The following is a 27,855-nucleotide window of genomic DNA, read 5'->3' as shown; positions in this document are numbered from 1 at the left end:
TAACGTTCTCAGTCGAACCGGTGGCGACATTATAATCTCTTATCATCAAAGTTGCTTGCTTTCTTTTTCCTTGGATCTCAAATCTTCAGTTCTTTATTCTTCTTCTTAAGACAAGACTAAAAAGCAACACTATCGACAACAGTCTGTGTTATAAGAAGCTCTCTTCAATTGAAAAGACATCTTATTTTGCGCTGATCAATAAACAAAAGTGAATTAATAGCTTGTTTATAGTAATTGAAAAACAGTTATTCTTATGGTCAAAAATGCGCGGTGTTTTAAGAGGTTTTCGACTTTGATACGAAAATCCGTAAGTTGATGAATTCCAAGTCAAAATTATTCCACGTTTTTTTATAATATGTCTTCACACGATGCTGCAAGAGAACTTAAAAGGAATTTTGAAGCTTCTTTTTCAACTTAATACTTCAACAATTATCGCTTCAATTTTCTCAGTAGATAATCTGAAAGATAAACGCCCTAGTGCCGGCTAGCAACTGCTTAACCCGCGATCTGAAACAATTTCTGCTCTCTAAAAATTTGATCAAACAAAAATTCAAAATGATCAACTGCGCTTTAACTATTTTACTTTCTTTGACACCTGTATTTCTGGGTTCCACAACCCCCGACCCGGACCAGAAACTTTTCCTTAACATGTCAACTTTACTACGTGAACCCTGGCTGTACAACATTGTTGACCTTGATAACAGAACCAAAAGAATCGGCTACATTCAAGACATTGTTGATGAGCTGCAACTTCGGATGGACTTCGAGTACCAGCTAAACCCAGTTGCTGACGGGAATTACGGGGTTCCCGATGATAACGGGATCTGGAATGGTATGGTCGGGGAACTTTACTACGGACGCGCCGATATGATAGCCGCGGACTTGACAGTTAATGCTGCCAGATCTGAGATCATAGATTATACGGTTCCATTTATGAGAATCGACCTGGGCGTCGTTTACAAAAAACCGACAGTCCAGTTCGGAACCCTGGCCTACATGATGCCATTTTCAAACCAGGTCTGGTATGTTATCGCCGGATGTTTGGTTATCGCGTCGATGTCGATGTACGTGTTTGTGATGTACGATTCGAAAAATGACCCGCTAGCAAGTGTGGCCGCGTGTTTCTACTTCGGACTTGCTTGCCTTTTTTCACAAGGACCAGAAACCTATCCGAAATCAATGGCATCACGCATCACTGCAATTTCATGGTGGTTCTTTTCGCTCACAATGCTGACTTTGTACACTGCGAGTTTGACGGCAATGCTGACTGTGAATAGAGTGACACTGCCTATTAATACGATCGAGGATCTCTTGTACTATGATGGGTTCCATTATGCAGTTGAACCCGGACAGGCTACATTCTGGGCGTTCAAAAGCACATCTTACGAACCATTCCAGGTAAAACTTTTATTTCTCTAGTTTCGCATAGTAAAATGAGAAATTGACCACTAGGAGCCAAACACAGAGGGCCAAAATTTTCACAAGATTGCAGAAAAAATATATAATTATAATTTCAGTTGTAGATATATTCTTGGTTCCAAGGAAATGAGAATCAAAACTTGACAACAAAAATAATAGGAAAGCGAGGCTTAAACTTTCCAGTTAAAATGTAAATTTTATATCAACGTCTTCAGAAATATCTAATTGATGTTGAACGCTAGCCTAAACGCTGACCAAAAAATAGCAAACCTGCCGACCAAAAGAACGTTACTCAACATAAAATTGACAAACAAGCAAAAAAAGGAAAAAAAAAGATTGCTGCAAAATCGCTGAAGTTTTCGACATCAAAATCATCATTGCGCAGTAAAATGAAAAAAATTGGCTCATTAACCTCATATAACATAAAAACTGACAAAAATTTTCAAAATTGCGAAATTAACTTGAAAATCGGCAACAAATTTTTTTGAGTTAAAGAGTTGGAGTTTCTATACAAATACTTTAGAGATTTTGCAAACAACGGAAATCATAACTGCATAGGACCTAAGTGGCAAAAAACGAAACCAAGAGAAGAGCAAAATATGGCGAAAAATGACATTTGTCAAAAAAAAACATTAAAAACCGACAAAAACATCAAAATGGCGCCATTGTGGGCTCAAGACTGTGAAAACTAACCTTCTCGCTTTGATTCCATGTCTGCCCATCAATTTCAGCGAGCTTAAAACTTAGAAGCCTACTAATCATAGCTCAAGCGTTCTAAACAATCAAGAAATTTTTTAAAGTTCATTGCATTTTGATAATAATGAGTTTTGATAAAGAAACAGAGATTTCTTTTGGTTATTTTGCAAGATATTCAAGCATTGAACTACTAATGCTAGCTCAGAGTTACAACTATGTTTTTGATAAGTAGTAATTAAAAGACAAACAAATATTTTTTTTACAAAAATTGATCTCAATATATACAAAAATCAAAATTGGCAGCAGACGTAGTCACTATTGAAGCATTTTTTGCCAGCCTGAAAAACATTTTTTTGAGGTTTTTCATGCGTTCTAAATAATCAAGAAATTTTTTTGTAAAGTTAATCGCATTTTGATAATAATGAATTTTGATAAAGAAAGAGATGTTTTTGGAAGGACTATCAGTTTCAGGGCTGATATGAAGATTTATAAGATGAATAATTTTTACTAGACATAATAACGCATACAATTGCTTCTGTATTAATGTAAATACATCGCCAAAAAACGAGTAATAAAATACGTCCTTCGTTTCATATGTTGATCATGTCAAAAACATGATTTTCCTATTTGCAAGATGATGAATTAATTTTTCCAGTTGAATGATGGTTAGCGTGCAAGACTTTGGAAGATGCTCTGTCTCAAAAAAACTAAAAAATGCTTGAAAATCTTGCAAAAATAACCACTAGAAATTGAGCAACCCCGAGTGGGCTATGAACATGAAAAAATAAGGGCAGGTTAGGATAGATACCAGGGATCGGATATAAAATCACTCTTTACATGACGAATTTCTGTCTGCCTAAGCGTTCCTAAAAACTTTCTATGAGTGTTGTAAGAGAGCTCCACAAGAATTGAAAGCATACAAACGCCCAAGACAAAAAAATGGCTACAAAGCTTGAGGGCTAATAAAAATGACATTTGTGCAACGATTGCTTTTTCTCAGAACTCTGAGTTTTTCGAACAAGACGAGGAATGATGAAGATGTTATCAAAAGTGACTAGCCAAAAATACCTTGATGTGGAGAAATGCTGCAAGATTTTTTGCTTAATTAATATCAATTCTGATATAAACTTCTCATGATAGATATATATTTTGTGAGATTCGTATAAGATCTATTTTAATAGATCAAAAATTGAAAACATTGTAATGAGGTCTTAGAGGAAAAATGGTAAAAGAAGTTCATAAGACTCTTGTATTTTTCATATTATCAAATGATTATGGTATAGCTCGCTTATTCATCGTTACATTTTCACAAAAAGTTGGTAGCGTAAAAGTTCTGTTATAAGAACCGATCGTTTTTAGAGAGGTGAAAAATATGCATTAAACTGCAATGATGTTTTTAATAGAAAATGTGGGACGACATGGCAAGCCGGGACACAGGTTTCTACGTTGCAGATGTAGGAATGGAACGAGTTCGCTCTCGAAACGACTTCGCATTCATTCGTGAGTCACCCTACATCGACTATGACATCACGTTCGCCCCGTGCGACTTGGAAGTCGTGTACAGCTCCACGAGTCCAAAATCGGGCGCTGGGTACGGGTTCGCGTTTCCAAAAGGATCTCACTTGACCGAAATTTTTTCGGCCAAGATTCTGGAAATGATAGAAGATGGTACAATTGCAAAAATTCACAAGAAATGGTTCGTTTTGAGATCGCAGTGTTCGGACAAGCACAAATTAGCAACTTTCGTGGACACGATTGATTTCGCAGACGCGCAAGGGATCTTTCTCACATTCGGAATCGGGCTTTTTGCGTCCTTCTTGTTCTTCGGGATAAGAATCGGAAGAAAAAAGATCGAGGCTCAAGTCTGCCCCCGAGAAGAGAAACCCGCAGAAAACACAGAATATGTAAACACAAAGGCAGGAAATTGAACAAATGTTTAAACAAACTACAAACTAACAATTTTCCCTTTGAAGCAAATATGTCATTCCTCGATTTCAATTTAACAATAAAATCTTTTACTATTATAAAATGTGGTAAATGTAGGCATTTAAGATCACCATGACAATGTATTAAAAATTTCGATGTTCGATATATAAAAATTTCCAGCCGCATGTAATAAATCAGGTTTATAAAAAGATTACCAGCGCATGGTTAATTTGAGTTAGCCACAAAGATTAAATTATCACGATCTTACTATTATGAATTTAGCGAACATTGATCATCACAGCTGGTTTAACAACTTCAAGTTGATCAATAAGAAAAATTCTCATTCTTTGCATTATTTGAGCTTAAAAATGGAAAAGGACCAAATTTTTGGCTTAATCTCAAAATTGATTATTTCAAAAAAAGCTGTTTAAAACAATTAGCATTGTTTTATTTTGATTAGACTATTTGATAAAATGAAAGCTTTCCAGTTTAAACCAAAGAAATTTTGAGCTTTCGCAAATATTAAAACCAATTTTTCCCAAGCATGAAACACAAAATAAAGAGCTGTTCTTGTTTTCTTTTCAAGTGTTGAACTTCTGAAAAAAAATATTTTTTGTGCTAAGCAATTAAACATGCCAGGCTGCATGCAAAGGTGAAGATTGGACCAGATACGGAAAAATGAACGAGAAAAGAGTGACTAAACATAAGATATCACACTTATGACAAACAGTTCTAAAATTTTAAACTTCAAACAAGAAAGGAAGAAAAAATGCAAAACATATTGCAGCGGGTCGCTAAATTACTTGTCCGCCACATTAAGGGCAGGTCTATTAACGAAGTTTGAAAAAATTTCAGTGGTTACAAAATTTGTTTTAATTGGTGAACAAATCATTATTATTCTCAATAAAAGAAACAGGAGTTCAGAAAAGATCAAACTACTAATAAATTAAGCAGATAAAATAAATTGAAAATAATCTAAAATTTTTCTTAAATGTTTTATACTGATTATAGAATTTCATTTTCCTCAAACTGAATGATATTTGAGATGTTTCTGTTTTTTAAAATACTCAACTTAATCAAAACGACGAACAACGACTGAGAAAAACTTTTCATCAGTCTTTTTACGAGTATAACTAGAAAGCTCAGTCCGACGCTATTTAATACTATATATTTACAGAAGTAAAATTTTTTCGAAACTCATTGGAAAGTATAACTCTTTGGAAAGTGCTGTTTTTACGCTGTGTTATAATCTGCAGGTAGCTGACGAATTATTATCGTATTCTTTTAGTCAAAATAAAAGAATTGAAAGTATTTTCTACCTTGCAGATAAAAAAAACAAGAAAAAAGAAAAAATACAGCGCAAGTGCTTAAACAAATGCAGGCAATGTTGTGTAAAAATGGCATAAGAAGTAAAGTGACAAAAAAGTGGTATGGCTAAAAAGTGCTACACGTAAAAATTTTTTTCATGGCAGTTTTGTTCGAAAGAGACAAAGTAATTAGTTTTCCTCTTTGGATTAAGAGCAGAGAACAAGGCAAGATTACACGAATTTAACAGTTGAGAGAATTGCACTTGACGTCCCAAAAAAGATTTTCAATAAACGGAAAATTCCAAAAAACGAGGCTTGGAATTGGGCAACATAAAACTTGCCAAATAATTGATCTGTAAAGCATGCCAACATTTCTGAGAGTTTTTATTACGACTCGAAGAGGAGTATTGGAGAAGTCCTGTTTTTTAATTAATTTTTTGGAGTGATTTTTGAAGCGGGAAATGAAACGCGTGAAAAATTTGGATTGAAATTGGCGCTGAACAAAAGTGCAGAGCGGAGCGAAAAAAGTGGTTTTTGTTCATACAGCTGGTTTTGAGAGAGCGAGAAATTGATGTGTGAAAAAATTTTCGATGAACGTGCGAATTTTTTTGGTTCACGTGCAGCTTTTAAAAGCAGTTTTTTGCAACTTTTGATTGTTATGAGCTTCGATTATGATATTGTATTAGTTCTAGGATTGGTTTGATAGGAAGTGAAAGTTTCAAGTAGTAAATTTTAGTTTACTGATAATTTGAAGGTTTTTGATCAGTTTTGCTGATTTTTAGACAAAATTTAATAATTTTTTGCCTGTTTTTTTACTGCTTTCAAATGGGATTTGAATATAATCTTAATACTTAAGGAATTTTCAGATACCACTTGATGTGGAAAAAAGTTTTGTTGATAAAAAACATTTTTTTCTTAGGAAAAACGACAGAAAAATTGAGAAATTTTAAACCATTTTTCTTATTTTTTGCAGTTTTTCTTTTTTTTAAATCTTAGACAAGTTCTTTTAGCCTATTATAACTTTCCAATTATTTTGCGAGTTTTTCAGGGCTCTAATTGCAACGGAACTTTATGCGGCTTCATGTTTCCTTGTACCATTAAAAAACTCATTAAGTTTTACTAGTTTTTTTGTTCAATTTGTTTTTGAATGCCGTTTCTTTACTTCCTTAATTTTTTATGGCAATTGTGGAGGTTTAGGGCTCACAATAGTTGTTCTAGTTGTTTAGTCATAAGTATGGCCAAATTTCTCCTTCGAGTGGTTTCGGGAAGTATTAGTGAAGTCCATTCATTTATTAATCAATTTTATTGGAGTGATATTTGAAGCGGGAAACGAAACGCGTGAAAAAATTTGGAGTGATTTTTGTTTTTTTTTTGTTTTTTTTTGCTGTGACGCCTGAGATCATTTTCAATTTCGCAAAAGTGGAATTTGTGAGGTGCTGATTTTGAAAATCAGAGTCTGAACAATTTATATTACTTAGAAAACACAAAATCTATTTGTGAAGAAAAGCAACTAAATAAGGGAAGCCTGTGGCATAAAAAAATTTACTAATAAAAGAATTATGTGGCAACCTGGTGCAAAAAGACGCTATTCAGGAGTTTTTTCAATGACAATGCCATCAAGAGTATTCTAATAAAACAGTATTATGTATTCATACAATTTTCGAAAAAAAAAATAAAACAGATTTTGGTTGAATCCTTTTTTTGCTACTGTAGAAACCAAACATGAAAATGTCACGCGTATAATTAAACTTCATTATAATTTAAAGTTGAATTATAAGATCGATAAACAACTTCATAATTGCTCGTTTTGACCTAAAGTTAGGCTAAAATGCGCTTCAAAAGATTAAAACATGGAAATAATTAATGAAATTGAAGGCATTAAAGATGCATCACAGAGAATTTCTTAAGCAACACTCCTGATAGTTTCAAGTTAACAAGAAAAGACGCTCTAAGAAACATAAACGGGCAATCGTCGTACAAAATGCTCTCGAAAGACAAGCGGGGCAAATTAAATCAGAGGGGGTATAACTTGGATTAATTGTTGTTGGTGTACAAATTGGCGACTAGGGAGGTAGGTCCTACGTTGGAGATCTAACCACCTGGTTTTTTTTGGGGCGTGAAACATCCTACACTACAATCACTTTACAATCACGTTTGTTTCAGAGACAGATTTTCTTGTTGTAAAAGATCAATTTAGATCACATAAAACAAAAATAAACAAATGAAGCGTAAAAAATCACCCGAGAGATGAAATTGAACGATGGTTCGAGCAAAAGCGCAAAAGGGTCAGGAGAAAAGTTTTTATAAAAAGACCCAAAAGTTTAAAATAGCTTTGATTTTGAATTATGCAGATATGACAATAAGGACCTAAACAATTATGCAGTTAAAATTTTTTGGGAAATAAATTGAGAAGTTTAGTGAACAAGTTTTTTTGTTCAGAGACAGTTAAATTTTCAAGAGACGTAGCAAATTTTTAATTAGATTTCTGAATCAATTCAGAGAAGGAGCTAACGTCAAAACTCTCCATCAAAAAATTTGTAAAGACTACTGTCATTCGTTAGGTTTCATTACGGAGATCCATTCGAGATTTCCACCCATGATAACTATAGTGTTATATTTTAAGAAAGGACTCCAAAAAGTTGTGGCTTCACTGAGCTGAATTGAGTGTTATTTGTTCACTTTTAGAAAACAATAGACATAATTTTTAGAACACACACAACTGAAACAAAACACTAAATAGCAAATTATACAATTTTGAAGCAATACGCGAAAAATTGCAATGCGAAATGAAACTGCCGAGTTTTAAACTGATATTATTTCACCAATTCATTTCATAATTTTGATTGGAAAAAAGATTAGTGGAAAATTTGTACGGAAACCGTTTGAGCCTCAAAAAAAGTAACTTGCCAAAATTAATGGCTAAGAAACCAACACCTTAACCCAGTTGATTGGTTGTAAATAGTTTGCACCCTTAAGCGAACGTGCTACGTTGAAAAAATATGATCTATGATTTAATGAAACGTAAATTATAATTTGGGGCGCATACCGTACTGGGTGCAATATCTTAAAAAAACAAAAAAGGCAACAATGCAGTATAATGACATAAACAAAAAACTTTTATCATTTTACTAAGTTTTAATAAATTTTATTTTAACTCTTTGTAAAAGAAACAAATTTTTAGTTTTTCATTTTTATTCAAATTCAATTTAATTACTCTATGGTAGTAGATAGTAAGTTTACTTTTGTTTATTGTTGGTGCATTTATTAGACACTAATATTTCTCTTTTGATATAACAAAACTTGATTTTTTAAAAGCATCATCAGGTGACAGAAGCCAATTCCGAGTACTAATAGTCTAATCAAAGCACAGTATAGAGTCTAGTGAGAATTGTTTGCATAGTCTAAACAGAGCATTTTCTTTTTATACGCACTTCAACAGAATGCATTTAACATTTTCAGGAAACTCTAATAAAAGGACGAGAAACGCATGGTCTCCATCATGTTTCAGCGATTTAATTTGACTGTGCCGTTAAAAAGCAAAAAAGATACGAACTGCTAGTTTTAGTAGTCAAAAGTTAATGACTCTAAAAACTGGCTGATCTTAGCTGGAATCTTGATTGGATGCTGATCTTTTTATTGTTCTGGTGATCATTTTGATAACATTTGTGAGGCATTTCACAAAAATAATGACAGGAGACAGGTCGCTTAGCCATTATTCCGAACTAATGAAAACACTTGCTCTAGTTATCTATAATGAGCACTTCAAACTTGTCTGCCTTTAGCACTGGATATCTCATTTGCTATCGTTCAACCCCTGCTATTTCATTCCTGCGATAACATACTTGTCTTTAAAACACATACACAAAACAAAACATTTTAGAAACTCAATCGCGACCTTCTCTAAAGTATACTAGGCTCCTCAAAAGCAATGAGGTCAAAGTTTTGGGCACATTTATTTGACAGTAGTTTTTGAGAACGATGGTATTTTCACTCTCAAATCTTTTTAAGGAAATACTTATTTATGGAAAATTTTTGAGCATGATCCAAAATAAGACAAAATATAGCCGGCAGATTAAAGGCAAAGTAGCCGCCGTTGGCGCGCTTGAGGCATATCGCGATTAAAACAGAAAAAAAAAGAGACAAATTAACCATTTTTTTCTGTTTTTTTTTCAGTGTCAAAAATTGTTCTAATTTCGGGTGCAGTTTCAGTTACATTCCAACACTATACCTAATTCGGGCTTCGATACTGAACACTATTAAGCTTAATACCAAACACTCAGCTAGCAAACACTCTAATGAACTTTGATAACCTAATGCAATATGACTTAATGACCGGGCTTTATCGGTTTATCACCTATCTTCTGATTTTGAACTTTTGACATTGCCCGTATACACCACATTGCGCAACTCAATTCGTGAAAAAATTTAAAATCCATCCAATTAAAAGAATGAGTGAAGTAAGTCAGAGGTCAAACGTGAAAATCGTGACATATGTAAAACGAAAAATGTGATCAAAAAGTAAAGAGAATTAAAAAAACATAGCAAGACAAGTCCTGAGGTACAGTTCAAAGATTTTTGCTATGAATAAACAAAAAACAAGACCTCGAACGGAATATGAGTGAAATGGAAAAACCATTTCTTAAAAAATCAGATCAACAAAATGAAAAAAAAAACAAACTGAAAATCAATATCAAAATGCCGCATGAGAGAAAAAACCTCCAGCGAGAAAATTTGGTTCAAGCAAAAAGCTAGGCATAGAACGATGATTGGATTGTGAAAATCATTCAGAAAAAAATTCGACCCAAAAAATAAAAAAATTTTAGTTGGAAAAATTGAGCAAACAAATCAAAGGGGAAATCCACTTAAACGCCATCCAACTACGCATCAGAAAAAACTTGCCTCAACTAATTTAGAATTATCTTGAAACAAAAATTTTTTCAGATATTGAGACACGAAAAAAATTATCTCTGCTAGAAATTACTTCTTCAAAACAACTAGTACATATTAAAATCACTAATGAGAACCTTTAAAAATATGTGAAGGAAAAACTTAATAGTTTTTCAATATTACAAAAGCATATAAATCCAAAGAAAAATTGCGTTCAGCCAATAAAGTATCCAGATGCTTGCAAAACAAAAGGCAAGAAATAACAGGCTAGGAAACTTGTCTAAAGAACAGTAGTTTTAATTTTCGCCATTTTTTGCTATATTTATCAACAAAAAAGCTTCATATCCATAAAACTGTAATCACTTGTTATCTGAAAAATGCTCAAGTAATAAGGGTATTTTCATACCCATTTGAGGCAGTAGGCAAAAAAATCGTCGAAAAAATGCAAAAAATGGACAAAATATCAACAAAATACTAGAAAAACATACGAATTAGCATAGAAGTCAAATGAATTTCCAGAAACTGAATGATATTTGAGATGTTTCTGTTTTTTAAAATACTCAACTTAATCAAAACGACGAACAACGACTGAGAAAAACTTTTCATCAGTCTTTTTACGAGTATAACTAGAAAGCTTAGTCCGACGCTATTTAATACTATATATTTACAGAAGTAAAATTTTTTCGAAACTCATTGGAAAGTATAACTCTTTGGAAAGTGCTGTTTTTACGCTGTGTTATAATCTGCAGGTAGCTGACGGATTATTATCGTATTCTTTTAGTCAAAATAAAAGAATTGAAAGTATTTTCTACCTTGCAGATAAAAAAAACAAGAAAAAAAAAGAAAAACAGCGCAAGTGCTTAAACAAATGCAGGCAATGTTGTGTAAAAATGGCATAAGAAGTAAAGTGACAAAAAAGTGGTATGGCTAAAAAGTGCTACACGTAAAAATTTTTTTCATGGCAGTTTTGTTCGAAAGAGACAAAGTAATTAGTTTTCCTCTTTGGATTAAGAGCAGAGAACAAGGCAAGATTACACGAATTTAACAGTTGAGAGAATTGCACTTGACGTCCCAAAAAAGTTTTTCAATAAACGGAAAATTCCAAAAAACGAGGCTTGGAATTGGGCAACATAAAACTTGCCAAATAATTGATCTGTAAAGCATGCCAACATTTCTGAGAGTTTTTATTACGACTCGAAGAGGAGTATTGGAGAAGTCCTGTTTTTTAATTAATTTTTTGGAGTGATTTTTGAAGCGGGAAATGAAACGCGTGAAAAATTTGGATTGAAATTGGCGCTGAACAAAAGTGCAGAGCGGAGCGAAAAAAGTGGTTTTGTTCATACAGCTGGTTTTGAGAGAGCGAGAAATTGATGTGTGAAAAAATTTTCTATGAACGTGCGAATTTTTTTGGTTCACGTGCAGCTTTTAAAAGCAGTTTTTTGCAACTTTTGATTGTTATGAGCTTCGATTATGATATTGTATTAGTTCTAGGATTGGTTTGATAGGAAGTGAAAGTTTCAAGTAGTAAATTTTAGTTTACTGATAATTTGAAGGTTTTTGATCAGTTTTGCTGATTTTTAGACAAAATTTAATAATTTTTTGCCTGTTTTTTTACTGCTTTCAAATGGGATTTGAATATAATCTTAATAATTAAGGAATTTTCAGATACCACTTGATGTGGAAAAAAGTTTTGTTGATAAAAAACATTTTTTTCTTAGGAAAAACGACAGAAAAATTGAGAAATTTTAAACCATTTTTCTTATTTTTTGCAGTTTTTCTTTTTTTTAAATCTTAGACAAGTTCTTTTAGCCTATTATAACTTTCCAATTATTTTGCGAGTTTTTCAGGGCTCTAATTGCAACGGAACTTTATGCGGCTTCATGTTTCCTTGTACCATTAAAAAACTCATTAAGTTTTACTAGTTTTTTTGTTCAATTTGTTTTTGAATGCCGTTTCTTTACTTCCTTAATTTTTTATGGCAATTGTGGAGGTTTAGGGCTCACAATAGTTGTTCTAGTTGTTTAGTCATAAGTATGGCCAAATTTCTCCTTCGAGTGGTTTCGGGAAGTATTAGTGAAGTCCATTCATTTATTAATCAATTTTATTGGAGTGATATTTGAAGCGGGAAACGAAACGCGTGAAAAAATTTGGAGTGATTTTTGTTTTTTTTGTTTTTTTTTGCTGTGACGCCTGAGATTATTGTCAATTTCGCAAAAGTGGAATTTGTGAGGTGCTGATTTTGAAAATCAGAGTCTGAACAATTTATATTACTTAGAAAACACAAAATCTATTTGTGAAGAAAAGCAACTAAATAAGGGAAGCCTGTGGCATAAAAAAATTTACTAATAAAAGAATTATGTGGCAACCTGGTGCAAAAAGACGCTATTCAGGAGTTTTTTCAATGACAATGCCATCAAGAGTATTCTAATAAAACAGTATTATGTATTCATACAATTTTCGAAAAAAAAAATAAAACAGATTTTGGTTGAATCCTTTTTTTGCTACTGTAGAAACCAAACATGAAAATGTCACGCGTATAATTAAACTTCATTATAATTTAAAGTTGATTTATAAGATCGATAAACAACTTCATAATTGCTCGTTTTGACCTAACGTTAGGCTAAAATGCGCTTCAAAAGATTAAAACATGGAAATAATTAATGAAATTGAAGGCATTAAAGATGCATCACAGAGAATTTCTTAAGCAACACTCCTGATAGTTTCAAGTTAACGAGAAAAGACGCTCTAAGAAACATAAACGGGCAATCGTCGTACAAAATGCTCTCGAAAGACAAGCGGGGCAAATTAAATCAGAGGGGGTATAACTTGGATTAATTGTTGTTGGTGTACAAATTGGCGACTAGGGAGGTAGGTCCTACGTTGGAGATCTAACCACCTGGTTTTTTTTGGGGCGTGAAACATCCTACACTACAATCACTTTACAATCACGTTTGTTTCAGAGACAGATTTTCTTGTTGTAAAAGATCAATTTAGATCACATAAAACAAAAATAAACAAATGAAGCGTAAAAAATCACCCGAGAGATGAAATTGAACGATGGTTCGAGCAAAAGCGCAAAAGGGTCAGGAGAAAAGTTTTCATAAAAAGACCCAAAAGTTTAAAATAGCTTTGATTTTGAATTATCCAGATATGACAATAAGGACCTAAACAATTATGCAGTTAAAATTTTTTGGGAAATAAATTGAGAAGTTTAGTGAACAAGTTTTTTTGTTCAGAGACAGTTAAATTTTCAAGAGACGTAGCAAATTTTTAATTAGATTTCTGAATCAATTCAGAGAAGGAGCTAACGTCAAAACTCTCCATCAAAAAATTTGTAAAGACTACTGTCATTCGTTAGGTTTCATTACGGAGATCCATTCGAGATTTCCACCCATGATAACTATAGTGTTATATTTTAAGAAAGGACTCCAAAAAGTTGTGGTTTCACTGAGCTGAATTGAGTGTTATTTGTTCACTTTTAGAAAACAATAGACATAATTTTTAGAACACACACAACTGAAACAAAACACTAAATAGCAAATTATACAATTTTGAAGCAATACGCGAAAAATTGCAATGCGAAATGAAACTGCCGAGTTTTAAACTGATATTATTTCACCAATTCATTTCATAATTTTGATTGGAAAAAAGATTAGTGGAAAATTTGTACGGAAACCGTTTGAGCCTCAAAAAAAGTAACTTGCCAAAATTAATGGCTAAGAAACCAACACCTTAACCCAGTTGATTGGTTGTAAATAGTTTGCACCCTTAAGCGAACGTGCTACGTTGAAAAAATATGATCTATGATTTAATGAAACGTAAATTATAATTTGGGGCGCATACCGTACTGGGTGCAATATCTTAAAAAAACAAAAAAGGCAACAATGCAGTATAATGACATAAACAAAAAACTTTTATCATTTTACTAAGTTTTAATAAATTTTATTTTAACTCTTTGTAAAAGAAACAAATTTTTAGTTTTTCATTTTTATTCAAATTCAATTTAATTACTCTATGGTAGTAGATAGTAAGTTTACTTTTGTTTATTGTTGGTGCATTTATTAGACACTAATATTTCTCTTTTGATATAACAAAACTTGATTTTTTAAAAGCATCATCAGGTGACAGAAGCCAATTCCGAGTACTAATAGTCTAATCAAAGCACAGTATAGAGTCTAGTGAGAATTGTTTGCATAGTCTAAACAGAGCATTTTCTTTTTATACGCACTTCAACAGAATGCATTTAACATTTTCAGGAAACTCTAATAAAAGGACGAGAAACGCATGGTCTCCATCATGTTTCAGCGATTTAATTTGACTGTGCCGTTAAAAAGCAAAAAAGATACGAACTGCTAGTTTTAGTAGTCAAAAGTTAATGACTCTAAAAACTGGCTGATCTTAGCTGGAATCTTGATTGGATGCTGATCTTTTTATTGTTCTGGTGATCATTTTGATAACATTTGTGAGGCATTTCACAAAAATAATGACAGGAGACAGGTCGCTTAGCCATTATTCCGAACTAATGAAAACACTTGCTCTAGTTATCTATAATGAGCACTTCAAACTTGTCTGCCTTTAGCACTGGATATCTCATTTGCTATCGTTCAACCCCTGCTATTTCATTCCTGCGATAACATACTTGTCTTTAAAACACATACACAAAACAAAACATTTTAGAAACTCAATCGCGACCTTCTCTAAAGTATACTAGGCTCCTCAAAAGCAATGAGGTCAAAGTTTTGGGCACATTTATTTGACAGTAGTTTTTGAGAACGATGGTATTTTCACTCTCAAATCTTTTTAAGGAAATACTTATTTATGGAAAATTTTTGAGCATGATCCAAAATAAGACAAAATATAGCCGGCAGATTAAAAGCAAAGTAGCCGCCGTTGGCGCGCTTGAGGCATATCGCGATTAAAACAGAAAAAAAAGAGACAAATTAACCATTTTTTTCTGTTTTTTTTTCAGTGTCAAAAATTGTTCTAATTTCGGGTGCAGTTTCAGTTACATTCCAACACTATACCTAATTCGGGCTTCGATACTGAACACTATTAAGCTTAATACCAAACACTCAGCTAGCAAACACTCTAATGAACTTTGATAACCTAATGCAATATGACTTAATGACCGGGCTTTATCGGTTTATCACCTATCTTCTGATTTTGAACTTTTGACATTGCCCGTATACACCACATTGCGCAACTCAATTCGTGAGAAAATTTAAAATCCATCCAATTAAAAGAATGAGTGAAGTAAGTCAGAGGTCAAACGTGAAAATCGTGACATATGTAAAACGAAAAATGTGATCAAAAAGTAAAGAGAATTAAAAAAACATAGCAAGACAAGTCCTGAGGTACAGTTCAAAGATTTTTGCTTTGAATAAACAAAAAACAAGACCTCGAACGGAATATGAGTGAAATGGAAAAACCATTTCTTAAAAAATCAGATCAACAAAATGAAAAAAAAAACAAACTGAAAATCAATATCAAAATGCCGCATGAGAGAAAAAACCTCCAGCGAGAAAATTTGGTTCAAGCAAAAAGCTAGGCATAGAACGATGATTGGATTGTGAAAATCATTCAGAAAAAAATTCGACCCAAAAAATAAAAAAATTTTAGTTGGAAAAATTGAGCAAACAAATCAAAGGGGAAATCCACTTAAACGCCATCCAACTACGCATCAGAAAAAACTTGCCTCAACTAATTTAGAATTATCTTGAAACAAAAATTTTTTCAGATATTGAGACACGAAAAAAATTATCTCTGCTAGAAATTACTTCTTCAAAACAACTAGTACATATTAAAATCACTAATGAGAACCTTTAAAAATATGTGAAGGAAAAACTTAATAGTTTTTCAATATTACAAAAGCATATAAATCCAAAGAAAAATTGCGTTCAGCCAATAAAGTATCCAGATGCTTGCAAAACAAAAGGCAAGAAATAACAGGCTAGGAAACTTGTCTAAAGAACAGTAGTTTCAATTTTCGCCATTTTTTGCTATATTTATCAACAAAAAAGCTTCATATCCATAAAACTGTAATCACTTGTTATCTGAAAAATGCTCAAGTAATAAGGGTATTTTCATACCCATTTGAGGCAGTAGGCAAAAAAATCGTCGAAAAAATGCAAAAATTGGACAAAATATCAACAAAATAATAGAAAAACATACGAATTAGCATAGAAGTCAAATGAATTTCCAGAAACCTTCAAATCAATACATAAACAAACCTCTTAACTAAAAAAAATTAAAAAAAAACCGCTTTAAAAAGCAGCACGTGAGCAAAAAGTTTTGCTCGCCTACAGAATTTTTTTTACACCTCAATTTCTCGCTCTCTAGAAAACAGCAATATGAACAATAACCACTCTCTTTTCTCTCAACTCTTCTTTTGTTCAGCAACCAAAATCACTCCAAATTTTTTCACGTGTTTCATCTCCTGCTTCACAAATCACTCCAATAAAATTGAATTTAAAAAACACTTCTCCAATACTCCTCTTCGAGTCGTAAAAACAGTAAGAATCAAAGTGAAATTGCCGCATGTAAGCAAAAAACCACAAGCGAAAAAAGAATTTTTTGTTCAAACACCGTTTTCTATCTCTACTTTAAAATTAGAGCGAACCAATTTCACGCCGCAAAACCACTCGCTTTTCGATCCACTTCCTGCATTTCGGCTTGACCAGAATCACTACTCTAATTTGACATCAAAAGTCATGAAAATGTGTGAACAGATGTTAAAACAAGACCGCGTCCCAATATCATTCAATATCTTTGAATTGTAAAAAAAGGAGAGCGCCTAAACAATAGCCGTTGAGAGACTGACGGCGGCTATTGAAAATCAATATGATTGAAACTTCGATGAATCATTTTAATACGCGTGATGATGAGTACTAATTCTACTTCAAACTCCAAAGCAAAATTAGCAGCAATCTGAGTTTCAACAATCGGTAACAGTAAAACTGAATTTTTCTGATTTCTCATGAACGCGTAATTATATTGTCCCGGCCTCATTGATGAGAACTTGCGTGAACTCTAAATGTTCATTTTCATTAAACAGAAATATGAATTTTGTTCATTATTTTTAAAATCATAAAATAACAATGAACTATTTTTGCCTACCACTGCGTTAAACAGTGATAAGTTTCTGTAAGTGCCGGAAGATCAGATAAATATTACAGCGTAAGACGACTTTATCAAAGTCAAAAATTACATCAAATTTTCTGCTATAACTCAGTAATTCCTTGCAGGCCATTTGACTGCTATTCTGCCTATTTCTAAAGTCAAAGCATATACATGATGATTTTCAAATCGGCTGCATTTTCTCTTCATCGTAAGATTAAATTCAACAAACTGAGTAAGATACGAACGCCTTTATTAATTTCAAAAACGTTAAGCGATCCCCAAAAAATATATGATAAGATATAGTAGCAATTAGTAATAGTAATTAGGAAACAATTGACTCATGAGCTCAATGAACTTGAACAAGATATATCGTTCATTATCTACAGCTTCTGTTAAACCCCATTCTAGAACATAGTTCCTTGCAATTATGGATTTCCTGAAAAATATGCTAAAATAACGCAGAAAGATAATCATTCAGAAAATTTCTGCCAAAAAACAATGATTAAAGCAAAGCTAAACAAGAATTCTTCCGGTGCAATGGTCTTTTCAGACCCTTTTCATACCCGGTCAAATAATAACGGTCTTTTCATAACCATTTGAGGCAGTAGGCAATAAATCGTTAAAACAATGCTAAAACTAGTCCAAAAACCAGCAAAATACATGAAAGACCTCCGAATTAGCATAGAAGTCAAATGAATTTCCAAAAACCTCCAAATCACTACCAAAACCAGCCGTAAAATCAAACACGATCATAAACAAACCTCTTAACTAAAAAAGTGAAAAACTGCTTTAAAATGAAGCGCGTGGCACGTGAGCAAAAGTTTTGCCCGCTTAAAGAATTTTTTCACACCTCATTCAGAAACCAAAATCACTCCAATTTTTTTCACGTGTTTCATCTCCTGCTTCAAAAATCACTCCAATAAAATTGAATTAATAAAAAAACTTCTCCAATACTCCTCTTCGAGTCGTAAAAACAGTAACAATCAAAGTAAAAATGCCGCATGTAAACAAAAAACCACTCGCAAAAAAAGAATTTTTTGTTCAAACACCATTTTCTATCTCTATTTTAAATCTAGAGCGAAAACATTTCACGCCGCAAAACTACTCGCTTTTTTGCTCCACCTCCTGTTTTTCGGCGGGACCAATTTCAGTACTCTAATTTGACTTCAAAAATACTGAAAACGCGTGAACAGATCTTTGAAAAAAGACAGCGCCCCAATATCATTCAGTTTCATTGAATTGTAAAAAAGGCGAGCGCCGAAAGAATAGCCGCTGAGAGGCTGTCGGCGGCTATTAAAAATCAATTTGATTGAAACTTCGATGAATCATTTTAATACGCGTGAAGATGAGTTAATAAATCTACTTCAAACTCCAATGCAAAAATAGCAGCAATCTGAGTTTCAACAATCGGTAACAGTGAAACTGAAATTTTATGATTTCTCATGAACGCGTTATTATTTTGTCCCGGCGACATTGATGAAATCTTGCGTGCACTCTAACCTTCATTGTCATCAACCAAAAATATGACATTTTTTCAACATTCCTAAAATCATAAACTAACAATGAACTATTTTTGTCGACCACTGCGTTACACAGCGATAAATTTTTGTAAGTGCAGGATGGTCAGATAATTATATACAGCATAAGACAACTTTATAAGTCAAAAATCACAGCAAACTTTTGGTTATAACTCAGTAATTCCTTGCAGGCCATTTGGCTGCTATTCTGCGCATTTCTAAATTTAGGGCATATACATTATGATGATTTTCACGCAGGCTGCATTTTGTGATCGTAAGATTGAGTTCGACAAACTGAATAAGATACGAACGCCTTTTTTAATTTTAGAAACATTAAGCGATCACTAGAAGATTGATGATAAGATCAAGTAGCAATTAGTAATAGTAATTAGGAAACAATTGAATCATGAGATCAATGAAGTTGAACAAGATAGATTGTTCATTATCTACAGGTTTCATAAACCCCATTTTAGAACATAATTTCCTGCAATTATGGATTTATTTCAAAAAAATGCTGAATTAACGGAGAAAGTTATACATTAAGAAAACTTCTGCCAAAAAACTCTGATTAAAGCAAAGCTAAACAAAAAAAAATTCTACCACTATAAGGGTTTTTAATACCCTTTTCATACCCGGTTAATCAATAAGGGTTTTCTCATACCAATTTGAGGCATCGGGCAAAAATTTGTCAAAAAATTGCAAAAATTAGACCAAAAATCAGCAAAATACATGAAAAACCTCAGAATTAGAATAGAAGTCAAATGAATTTCCAGAAACCTTCAAACCATTACCAAAACCAGCCTAAAACTGAAAAAAAAATCATAACCAAAACTCTTAACTAAAAATATTTGAAATAAACTGTTTTAAAATGCAATAGGCGAGCGAAACGTTTCGCTCACATACAAAATTTTTTTCACACCTTAATTTCTCGCTCTCTAGAAAACAGCGATATGAACAAACACCACTCTCGTTTCGCTCAACTTTTCATTTTGTTCAGCAACCGAAATCACTCCTAATTTTTTCACGTGTTTCATCTCCTACTTCAAAGATCACTCCAAAATAATTGAATTGAAAAAAACACTTCTCCAATACTCCTCTTCGAGTCGTAAAAACAGTAAGAATCACAGTGAAGTTGCCGCATGTAAACAAAAAACCACTTGCGAAAAAAGTATTTTTTGTTCAAACACCATTTTCTATCTCTATTCTAAATCTAGAGCAAAAACATTTCACGCCGCAAAACCACTCGCTTTTCGATCCACTTCCTGCATTTCGGCTTGACCAGAATCACTACTCTAATTTGACATCAAAAGTCATGAAAATGTGTGAACAGATGTTAAAACAAGACCGCGTCCCAATATCATTCAATATCTTTGAATTGTAAAAAAAGGAGAGCGCCTAAACAATAGCCGTTGAGAGACTGACGGCGGCTATTGAAAATCAATATGATTGAAACTTCGATGAATCATTTTAATACGCGTGATGATGAGTACTAATTCTACTTCAAACTCCAAAGCAAAATTAGCAGCAATCTGAGTTTCAACAATCGGTAACAGTAAAACTGAATTTTTCTGATTTCTCATGAACGCTTATTTATATTGTCCCGGCCACATTGGTTAAATCTTGCGTGCAGTCTAACTTTTTATTGCCAGTAAACAAAATTTTTTTTCAACGTTTCTGAAATCATAAAGTAACAATGAATTTTTTTGTCTACCACTGCGTTACACAGTGGTAAGTTTCTGTAAGTGCTAGAAGATCAGATGATTACATACCGCGTAAGACGACTTTATCAAAGTCAAAGATCACAGTAAATTTTCGGCCATAACTGAATAATTCCTTGCAGGCCATTTGGCTGCTATTCTGCGCATTTCTAAATTTAGAGCATATACATTATGATGATTTTAACGCAGGCTGCATTTTGTCTAGATCTTGAGATTAAATTCAACAAACTGAATAAGATACGAACGCCTTTATTAATTTCAAAAACGTTAACCGACCACCAGAAGGTTTTTGATAAGATCAAGTAGCAATTAGTAATTGTAAATAGGCAACAATTGACTCATGAGCTCAATGAAGTTGAACAAGATAGATTGTTCATCATCTACAAGTTCTTTTAAACCCCATTCGAGAACATAGTTCCTTGCAATCATGGATTTCTTAAAAAAAATATGCTGAAAAAACGGATAAAGATAAACATTAAGAAAACTTCTGCCAAAAAACGCTGATTAAAGCAAAGTTAAAACATAGCCGACAAAATGCCGGAATAGCTGCGAAAGAATAGACCTGCGTGCCATATAATAGAGATAGAAACAGAAATTGAAAAAAAAGTTGACGCCGCTCAAAAATCTAGGCTATAAATCATTCAGCGATAAATTATAAAGCTTGTTAAAATTCATTCCACAGAAGCCTCTTATTAGGGAACTTTACTGCACATATGAGTTCCTTTGACCTTAAACAACGTAAAACTAAACTTAAGTTTTAAAGTGCAAAAGTCATTTTATTGAGTGAGGTAAGTCATGTATGATCAAAATTTAATCACGCAAATAACCTAAAAACTTTCGCTAAAGCGAATGAAAATTGACGTCACGCGCGCAAATGCCGTTAGTGAGAGAAATAAGTCATTCCAAAAATTTGACTTTTTCAGCTTTGCTGTGTGAACAAATGTAAAACAAAAAAAGAGCGTCAGACAACGAAACAAAAAAACATAGCAAGACAAGTCCTGAAATACAATCCAAATAATTGAATGAAAGACAGACCTATTGAACCTGACCAGCAGATCAATTGAACAATCCCAGCCACCAAGACAAAATCTCAAGAGTTGAGAACTTAAAAGAATCAAACTAACCAAAAAAAAAACGATTATTGCTAATACCCTTGAAGCTTTTAACTAGAAGATCATATATGACTCATTTGAAAATACTTACTAACTCACGCACAAACCTTGAAAAAAATGAATCTGCCACTAAAAGTAGATAAACTGGAGAAATATGACAAGAGCATCAAGAAACTATTTCCAAAAATAGGGCTAAAAAAAGGTCAAAACATTTTTTCGACTCTGGAGTTCTGTTTTGTGAACCGTCTACAAGATTTAAAAAGTTTTGTTGGCCAGTAAAGATAGTTAAACTCAGAGAGTGACAAAAAAATCAAAAAATTTGAAAACAATCGAAAATTTTAAATTGCAAGCTTTATTTAAAAAATTCTCTACAAATGCAAAAATTAAAAAATGAAAACTATTTCATTGCCCCTAGAAAATATTTAGTAACGTACTAGCAAACCCTATAAGAGGTTGCCTGGCCACTGAACAAAAATTTCAAAAATTTAAAGAAAAAATTGCAACTTTATCAAAAAATTGGTAAAAGATATTAAACTGTTGAATACCATTCCATGGCCAAAAATTTTTTCAGTAAATTGTTAGCAAACCCTAGATGAGGCCTCTTGCCCCCTGGGGCTGGAAAACTTGAATAATGACAGTAAATGTCAGATAATTTGAAAAAGAAACCAAGTTTGATTTTAAAAAATTGGTTTAATTCTTAAAGTTAAAATGTTTAAAACCACTTCATCACCACTGGAAACTATGCAATAAGCTATTATTAAAGCCCAGAGGAGCTTTTTTGACATCAAAATCTGAAACAACTAAAAAAAATGACAAAAATTTTCAAACAAATTGAAAAAATTAGTATAAATTAACGTAATTATGTTTGGAGTAGCAATAGATATAGCGCTTAAAGTGGCCGTAAAAAGCAATTACGTCTTGCAAAAGACCTTTATCAACTTTAATAAACCTCAATTTCAGACTGGTCTAACAAAAAATCCAAAAAATGAAAAAGTGCTAAAAATTTCATTAATTTAGGCTCAAAAACTCCCAAAAATGACCGTTTAACCTTGAATTACGGCCGTCCCAGTAGCTTCACCACTCTGCGTACTAGAGGGACTACTAAACGCGGGCCTATAAGGAAACTTGATGCCCGCTGAGCTTTACCTGTTTATCCCGTTTTGAAAACTCAAAGTCATGAAAACAGGTGTGAAAACATCTTACAAAATTTAAAAAAAAATAGACAGAGCACCAATACAATCCAATTCTTAGATTGTAAAAACCAAGAGCATCGCAATATAGCTACGCTCAGCTTACAGATTCGCAGCTATAACAAGAATTCTGCCGGTGTTAATTCAGCGTACTCCACGCTCATTTTTGCGAGGATTTTGCATTTAATGTTTTTGATGTTTTTTATGCTAAATCTAGTGGTTTTCTAGCAAAAATTACATTTAATTCTTCTACAGCACCAATTCAGCACTCAATACTGTTGTCTTTCCCATATATTTTTAACAGCCATAGATGCCTGGGATAATTTTTTCAAATAATTTTTAAAAACACAGAGCATCTGTTATTTTGGACACGTGCCTCAGTGTTTTCAGCGCTAACTCCACAACTTCAGCAGTTCCCCGATTTCTTCTTCAAAGCTAGTTCAGCGTTTTCCGCACAATTTCTTAGCATAAATTCTGATTCGGTAGGTCCCGAAACTCTCGCAGCGCAAATCTGATAAAATTACCGCAGAAAAAACTGCAAAGGACAGTGCTCATTTGGCTTAGAAAAATTGTGCGAGGAAAAACGTTGAACTTGGGCTGACGAATATGAGGAAGTGATAAATTAGGGCTGAAAATTTTTGTGCTGAATTTTTTATTCACTTTATATCATATTTTCAACGCTTATCTGCACCATTCAGCGTTTTTCAGAAATTTCTGCGAAGTTTTTTGAATTTGTAATGACAACTCGAATCGGGCATGAAAAACGCTAAGCACTATATTCAATATAATCATCAGAATAAAAAAAAATAGTTGAAAAAAAATTATCAGCCGCATAAAATTTGGTTTGGTCATTTGCTTTAAATTATTTTGAAACCCTTTGTAGTTGGTGCTTTAGCTTTCAGCCATTTTTGTTCAAACAGAAGCTAACAATAAAATTCATATTCTTGTTCCTGTAACAAAAAAGAATTCACATTCTAAATCAAAGCAAATCATGTTCATCATAATTGCCGGATGTTCATTTTTGCTACGTCAATAGAAATTTATTTTGCATTAAAGGAAATTGGTTCTCTTTTTTGACCGTTAATTCTTTCTTTATCACAAAAGCTTTGATTGTCAGTAGAAATTTGACCATCATAATGAAATTCGGCGACCATTATTGAAAAGCAAAACAACTGAAGACGCCAATTACCGCGTTGCAACTATTTCTAAAATTCATTCCGTCAACTTGAAGATGATTTTGTCAAAATTAAAAGTGAAAACTTCGAAATATTTCAAAGATGTTCTTGAATTTCAAATATACATCTTAAAATTGCTATTTTGTGCCTTTTGAATACAAATTAGCAACTTGAAATGTATTGAAAGCTTTCAACATCAAAAATAATCCTCTAAAACTTAGCCTTATTGTCGCCGCTAACTCGTGCTTCAAAGGTACTTAGTTTTTAAGAATCCACATTGAAAGACGCGGATTACTTCTATCAAGATAAAAAGAACAAAAGCAATTTATAAATCATTCTGTGAAGAAATGCCGTCTTTTGTTAGTATTTGAAACCGCAAATAACAAAAATTACTTGATTACCTCTGAACGTAATTCTTATTTCAATAAAATATTGCCAACTTATTTTTTTCCGTCTCTGTGTTTGTTAATCCCTGATTAATACAGAACTTTCTAAAATGATTGAAAAAAGATATGTATGCGCTTTATTATTTGCATTTATGTCCCTTTTTTACGAAGTTACAAGCACAGCAGCCACAATGCGAGGAACAACTTTAAATATCTCAACAATTCTTCGCGAACCGTTTCTTTTTGACCTGCAGGACCTCGAAAACAACACGAGAAGAATCGGATACATTCAGGATTTGGTCGAGGAAATACAAAAACGACTAAAGGGAACTGTTTTCCCCTTTTCCCCAGATGAATATGACCATCTAAAATTAAGATTTCAACACCCTTAGAGCCTGAACTGACCGTAAACTTAATATTTCAACACTCTTAGAATATTGATGGTATGTGTTAATTGTAATAGCGAGACCTACCTATTATTAGGCTGTTCAAACCACAATCAGTGAAAAAAGTTGGCGTTTTATCACTCTTAGAATTGTATGTATCTTAATAACATTAGCTAATTTCATCTTTTATGAGACTGTTCAAACCATAATCTACGTAAAACTCGCATTAGTCTTATTCAGTCCGGCATATCAAAGCAAAAAATTTTTTCTCGGGGGAGGGGGAATAGTTCCGACTAAAGTTTGACTACAACTTCATCGTTGTCCCGGACGGGAATTACGGAGTTCCGGATGATGACGGGGTCTGGAATGGTATGGTCGGCGAACTATATTACGAACGTGTGGACATGATAGCCGCGGACTTGACTATAAACGCCGCGAGATCTGAGGTTGTCGAGTTCACATCACCCTTTATGCAAATAGACCTCGGAGTTGTTTACAAAAAACCAGCGGCTACTTCAAACCTCCTGTCGTACATGCTACCTTTCGCCAATGAGGTTTGGTACACAATTTTTGGGTGTTTGTTGATAACATCATCGTGTTTATATCTTTTCGGGGTTCACAATTCAAGAAACGACCCTTTGGCAAGTGTATCTGCATGTTTGTATTTTGGTCTGGCTTGTTTGTTCGCACAGGGACCCGAAACTTACCCAAAATCAATACCTTCTCGGGTAACTGCAATTTCGTGGTGGTTTTTTTCGCTTATGATGTTGACCTTATACACGGCAAGCTTGACATCAATGCTAACAGTGAACAAAGCGACATTGTCGATTGATACGATCGATGATTTGATTGGCTACGAAGAGTTACACTATGCCGTGGAACCCGGGCAAGCGACCCAGTGGGCGTTCCAAAGCTCGTCCTACGAACCCTTTCGGAAAATGTACCAAAACATGGCAAGTCGTGACACGGGTTTCTTCAAAGCCGAGGAAGGAATGAAAAGAGTTCGAGAATTGAACGACTTTGCGTTCATTCGCGAATCGCCCTATATTGCGTACGACTTGACATTCGCGCCTTGTGACTTGGAAGCAGTGTACAGTTCGGAGAACCCAAATTCTGGATCGGGTTACGGGTTTGCATTTCCGAAAGGGTCGTCGCTGGCTAGCAATTTCTCGGCCATAATTTTGGGCTTAATTGAAGACGGAACAATGGCTGATATTCATACGAAGTGGTTCACGACTCGGAATCAGTGTTCGGAGGAGAAGAAATTGGCGAGCAATGTCGACACGATTGGGTTTACAGAAATCAGAGGAATATTTTATACTTATTCAATCGGATTGGGCATCGCTTTGCTCTTTTTCGGACTCAAAGTTATTCACAGGTGTTACGAAAAGCAAGTTGGTGGTATATGGCCATCTACGAAATAACAGGAGACGAAATGAATCTATCTACTCATTAAGGAGATGCAAAACTCGTAGAAATTTGAGAGTTTTGATCAATCGATTTTATTGTATTCAACATATGTTTAGCTCCCTTCATATATATAAATAAGAGTTATATCATGTATGATTAGTGTTTTCCTGAAAAACTCTCGACCTGTCCCTGAAATAAAAGTTATCCACGTTTTTTGCGTCGATCCTTTTTTGTATCTTATGCGACACAAGGTTTAGGAAAAAATTTCTGCGATTCAAAAAGCCCATTACTTTATTACTTTTAAAAAAAGAAGTGTAAACCAACTCTTGCTATTGGAATTTTCATTGCGGGAGGGAGTATCACCATTACGTTTTGAAAATCACACTTGCTGAAATCAGTAACAAAGTGAAAATTGCGGATAAAATGTGAATAAATCGAAGCTAATTCGTTACGTCCTTGATGCTAAATTTAGCGACAGTAGCAATGCGTAAATTGGGACTAATCCCCCAAATCAAAGGACTAGATTAAATTAGGCGACGAGATCAAAGGATTAGAGTCGATAGACTTGTATGCGTCATTGTATTATCTAATCGAAGGGGCTACCTTTCGTAAAAAAACATAGTTTTCTGACCGCTCTCATACGCAACACTAATACATAAGATGGTACGCCTGATACGCAAAAAATCTGAGCAATTGGACCAAGTATAATTTGCTTCCATGTACCAAAATAGAAAAATTTTGGCTAGGGTGTGGCAGCATGCTTGTTGAATAGAGACAAATTGGGTTATTGGTCCTGCGTAAAAGAGTTAAACGCTCCTCATATGAAAACAATCAAAGAGAAAGCAAGTGCACAAAGTTGTCAGCAAATAAAGGTTTTTATCTGAGATTTAAAAAGCAAAGATCATAATAGTGGCCATGGTCAAAAATTTTAACTAAAAAGCTTCTTCATCATTTTCCGACTGTTCAATTTATGTTTTTTGAAATGAGGATAAAAGAAACAGAAATACATTTGTCAACACGAAAAGACAAAAAGACAAGAACACGACAGACCAGTTATTTTGCTTACCTTAATCTAAAACCTTTTTTCCTGATGTGAAAACTTAAGCTTTTGTCTAACACACAAAATTAGTTGATGAAATCAAAAATTTGAGTCACAATTTAAACACAGAAAGCGTAGAATATGACTGACTCAAAACGGACGTTTCGTCTATTGCAATATAGAAACGTGGCTCCAACTTGATTAGAAAAACCAAGAAAGAATGAAAAAAAAACTGCAGAAGAGTAAAAAAACAACACCGAGTTTGCAATTGCGGCTTTCAATTAACTTATCGTAAAATTATACTTCGAAAAAGATATGATATATATTTTTTTCGTATTTACTATCTCAATACGCGTTCGAGCAACATCACTATTGCTGAAATCATTCTAAATGATCAAGTAAAAGTTAAAAAAAACATAGCTGGCAGATTGCCAGAAAATAGCCGCAATAGCTTCGTAGATCTGCCGTATCAAAAAAACAGTAGAAAAAGACAGACCAAAAAACTTCGTCTTTTCATTGAAGGCTGATATGTTATATTTTGATTTAAAATCTGTATAAGTTTTTGCTG

The 27,855-nt window shown here is 33.4% G+C and overlaps 2 protein-coding genes across 2 annotated transcripts in view; one reads left to right on the top strand and one right to left on the bottom strand.

Annotated features, from left to right (window-relative positions):
* The window catches only part of LOC142351710 (dynein axonemal heavy chain 3-like), a 282,726-nt gene that overhangs the window by 60,708 nt on the left and 194,163 nt on the right, over nucleotides 1–27,855 (bottom strand). The gene's annotated exons all lie outside the window — the stretch shown is intronic.
* Nucleotides 215–26,461, top strand: LOC142352068 (uncharacterized). The gene is made up of 3 exons (XM_075404422.1): nucleotides 215–1,398; nucleotides 3,519–4,031; nucleotides 25,126–26,461. Exons 1-3 carry the CDS (start codon nucleotides 556–558, stop codon nucleotides 26,260–26,262), a joined length of 2,493 nt encoding a protein of 830 aa, XP_075260537.1. The 5' UTR covers nucleotides 215–555; the 3' UTR covers nucleotides 26,263–26,461.

Source organism: Convolutriloba macropyga, chromosome 13 (assembly GCF_964194025.1).
Source record: "Convolutriloba macropyga chromosome 13, txConMacr16.3, whole genome shotgun sequence".
Taxonomy (NCBI): domain Eukaryota; kingdom Metazoa; phylum Xenacoelomorpha; order Acoela; family Convolutidae; genus Convolutriloba; species Convolutriloba macropyga.
The sequence above is the reverse complement of the archived record's forward strand: the minus strand, read 5'-3'. Positions and strand labels throughout refer to the sequence as shown.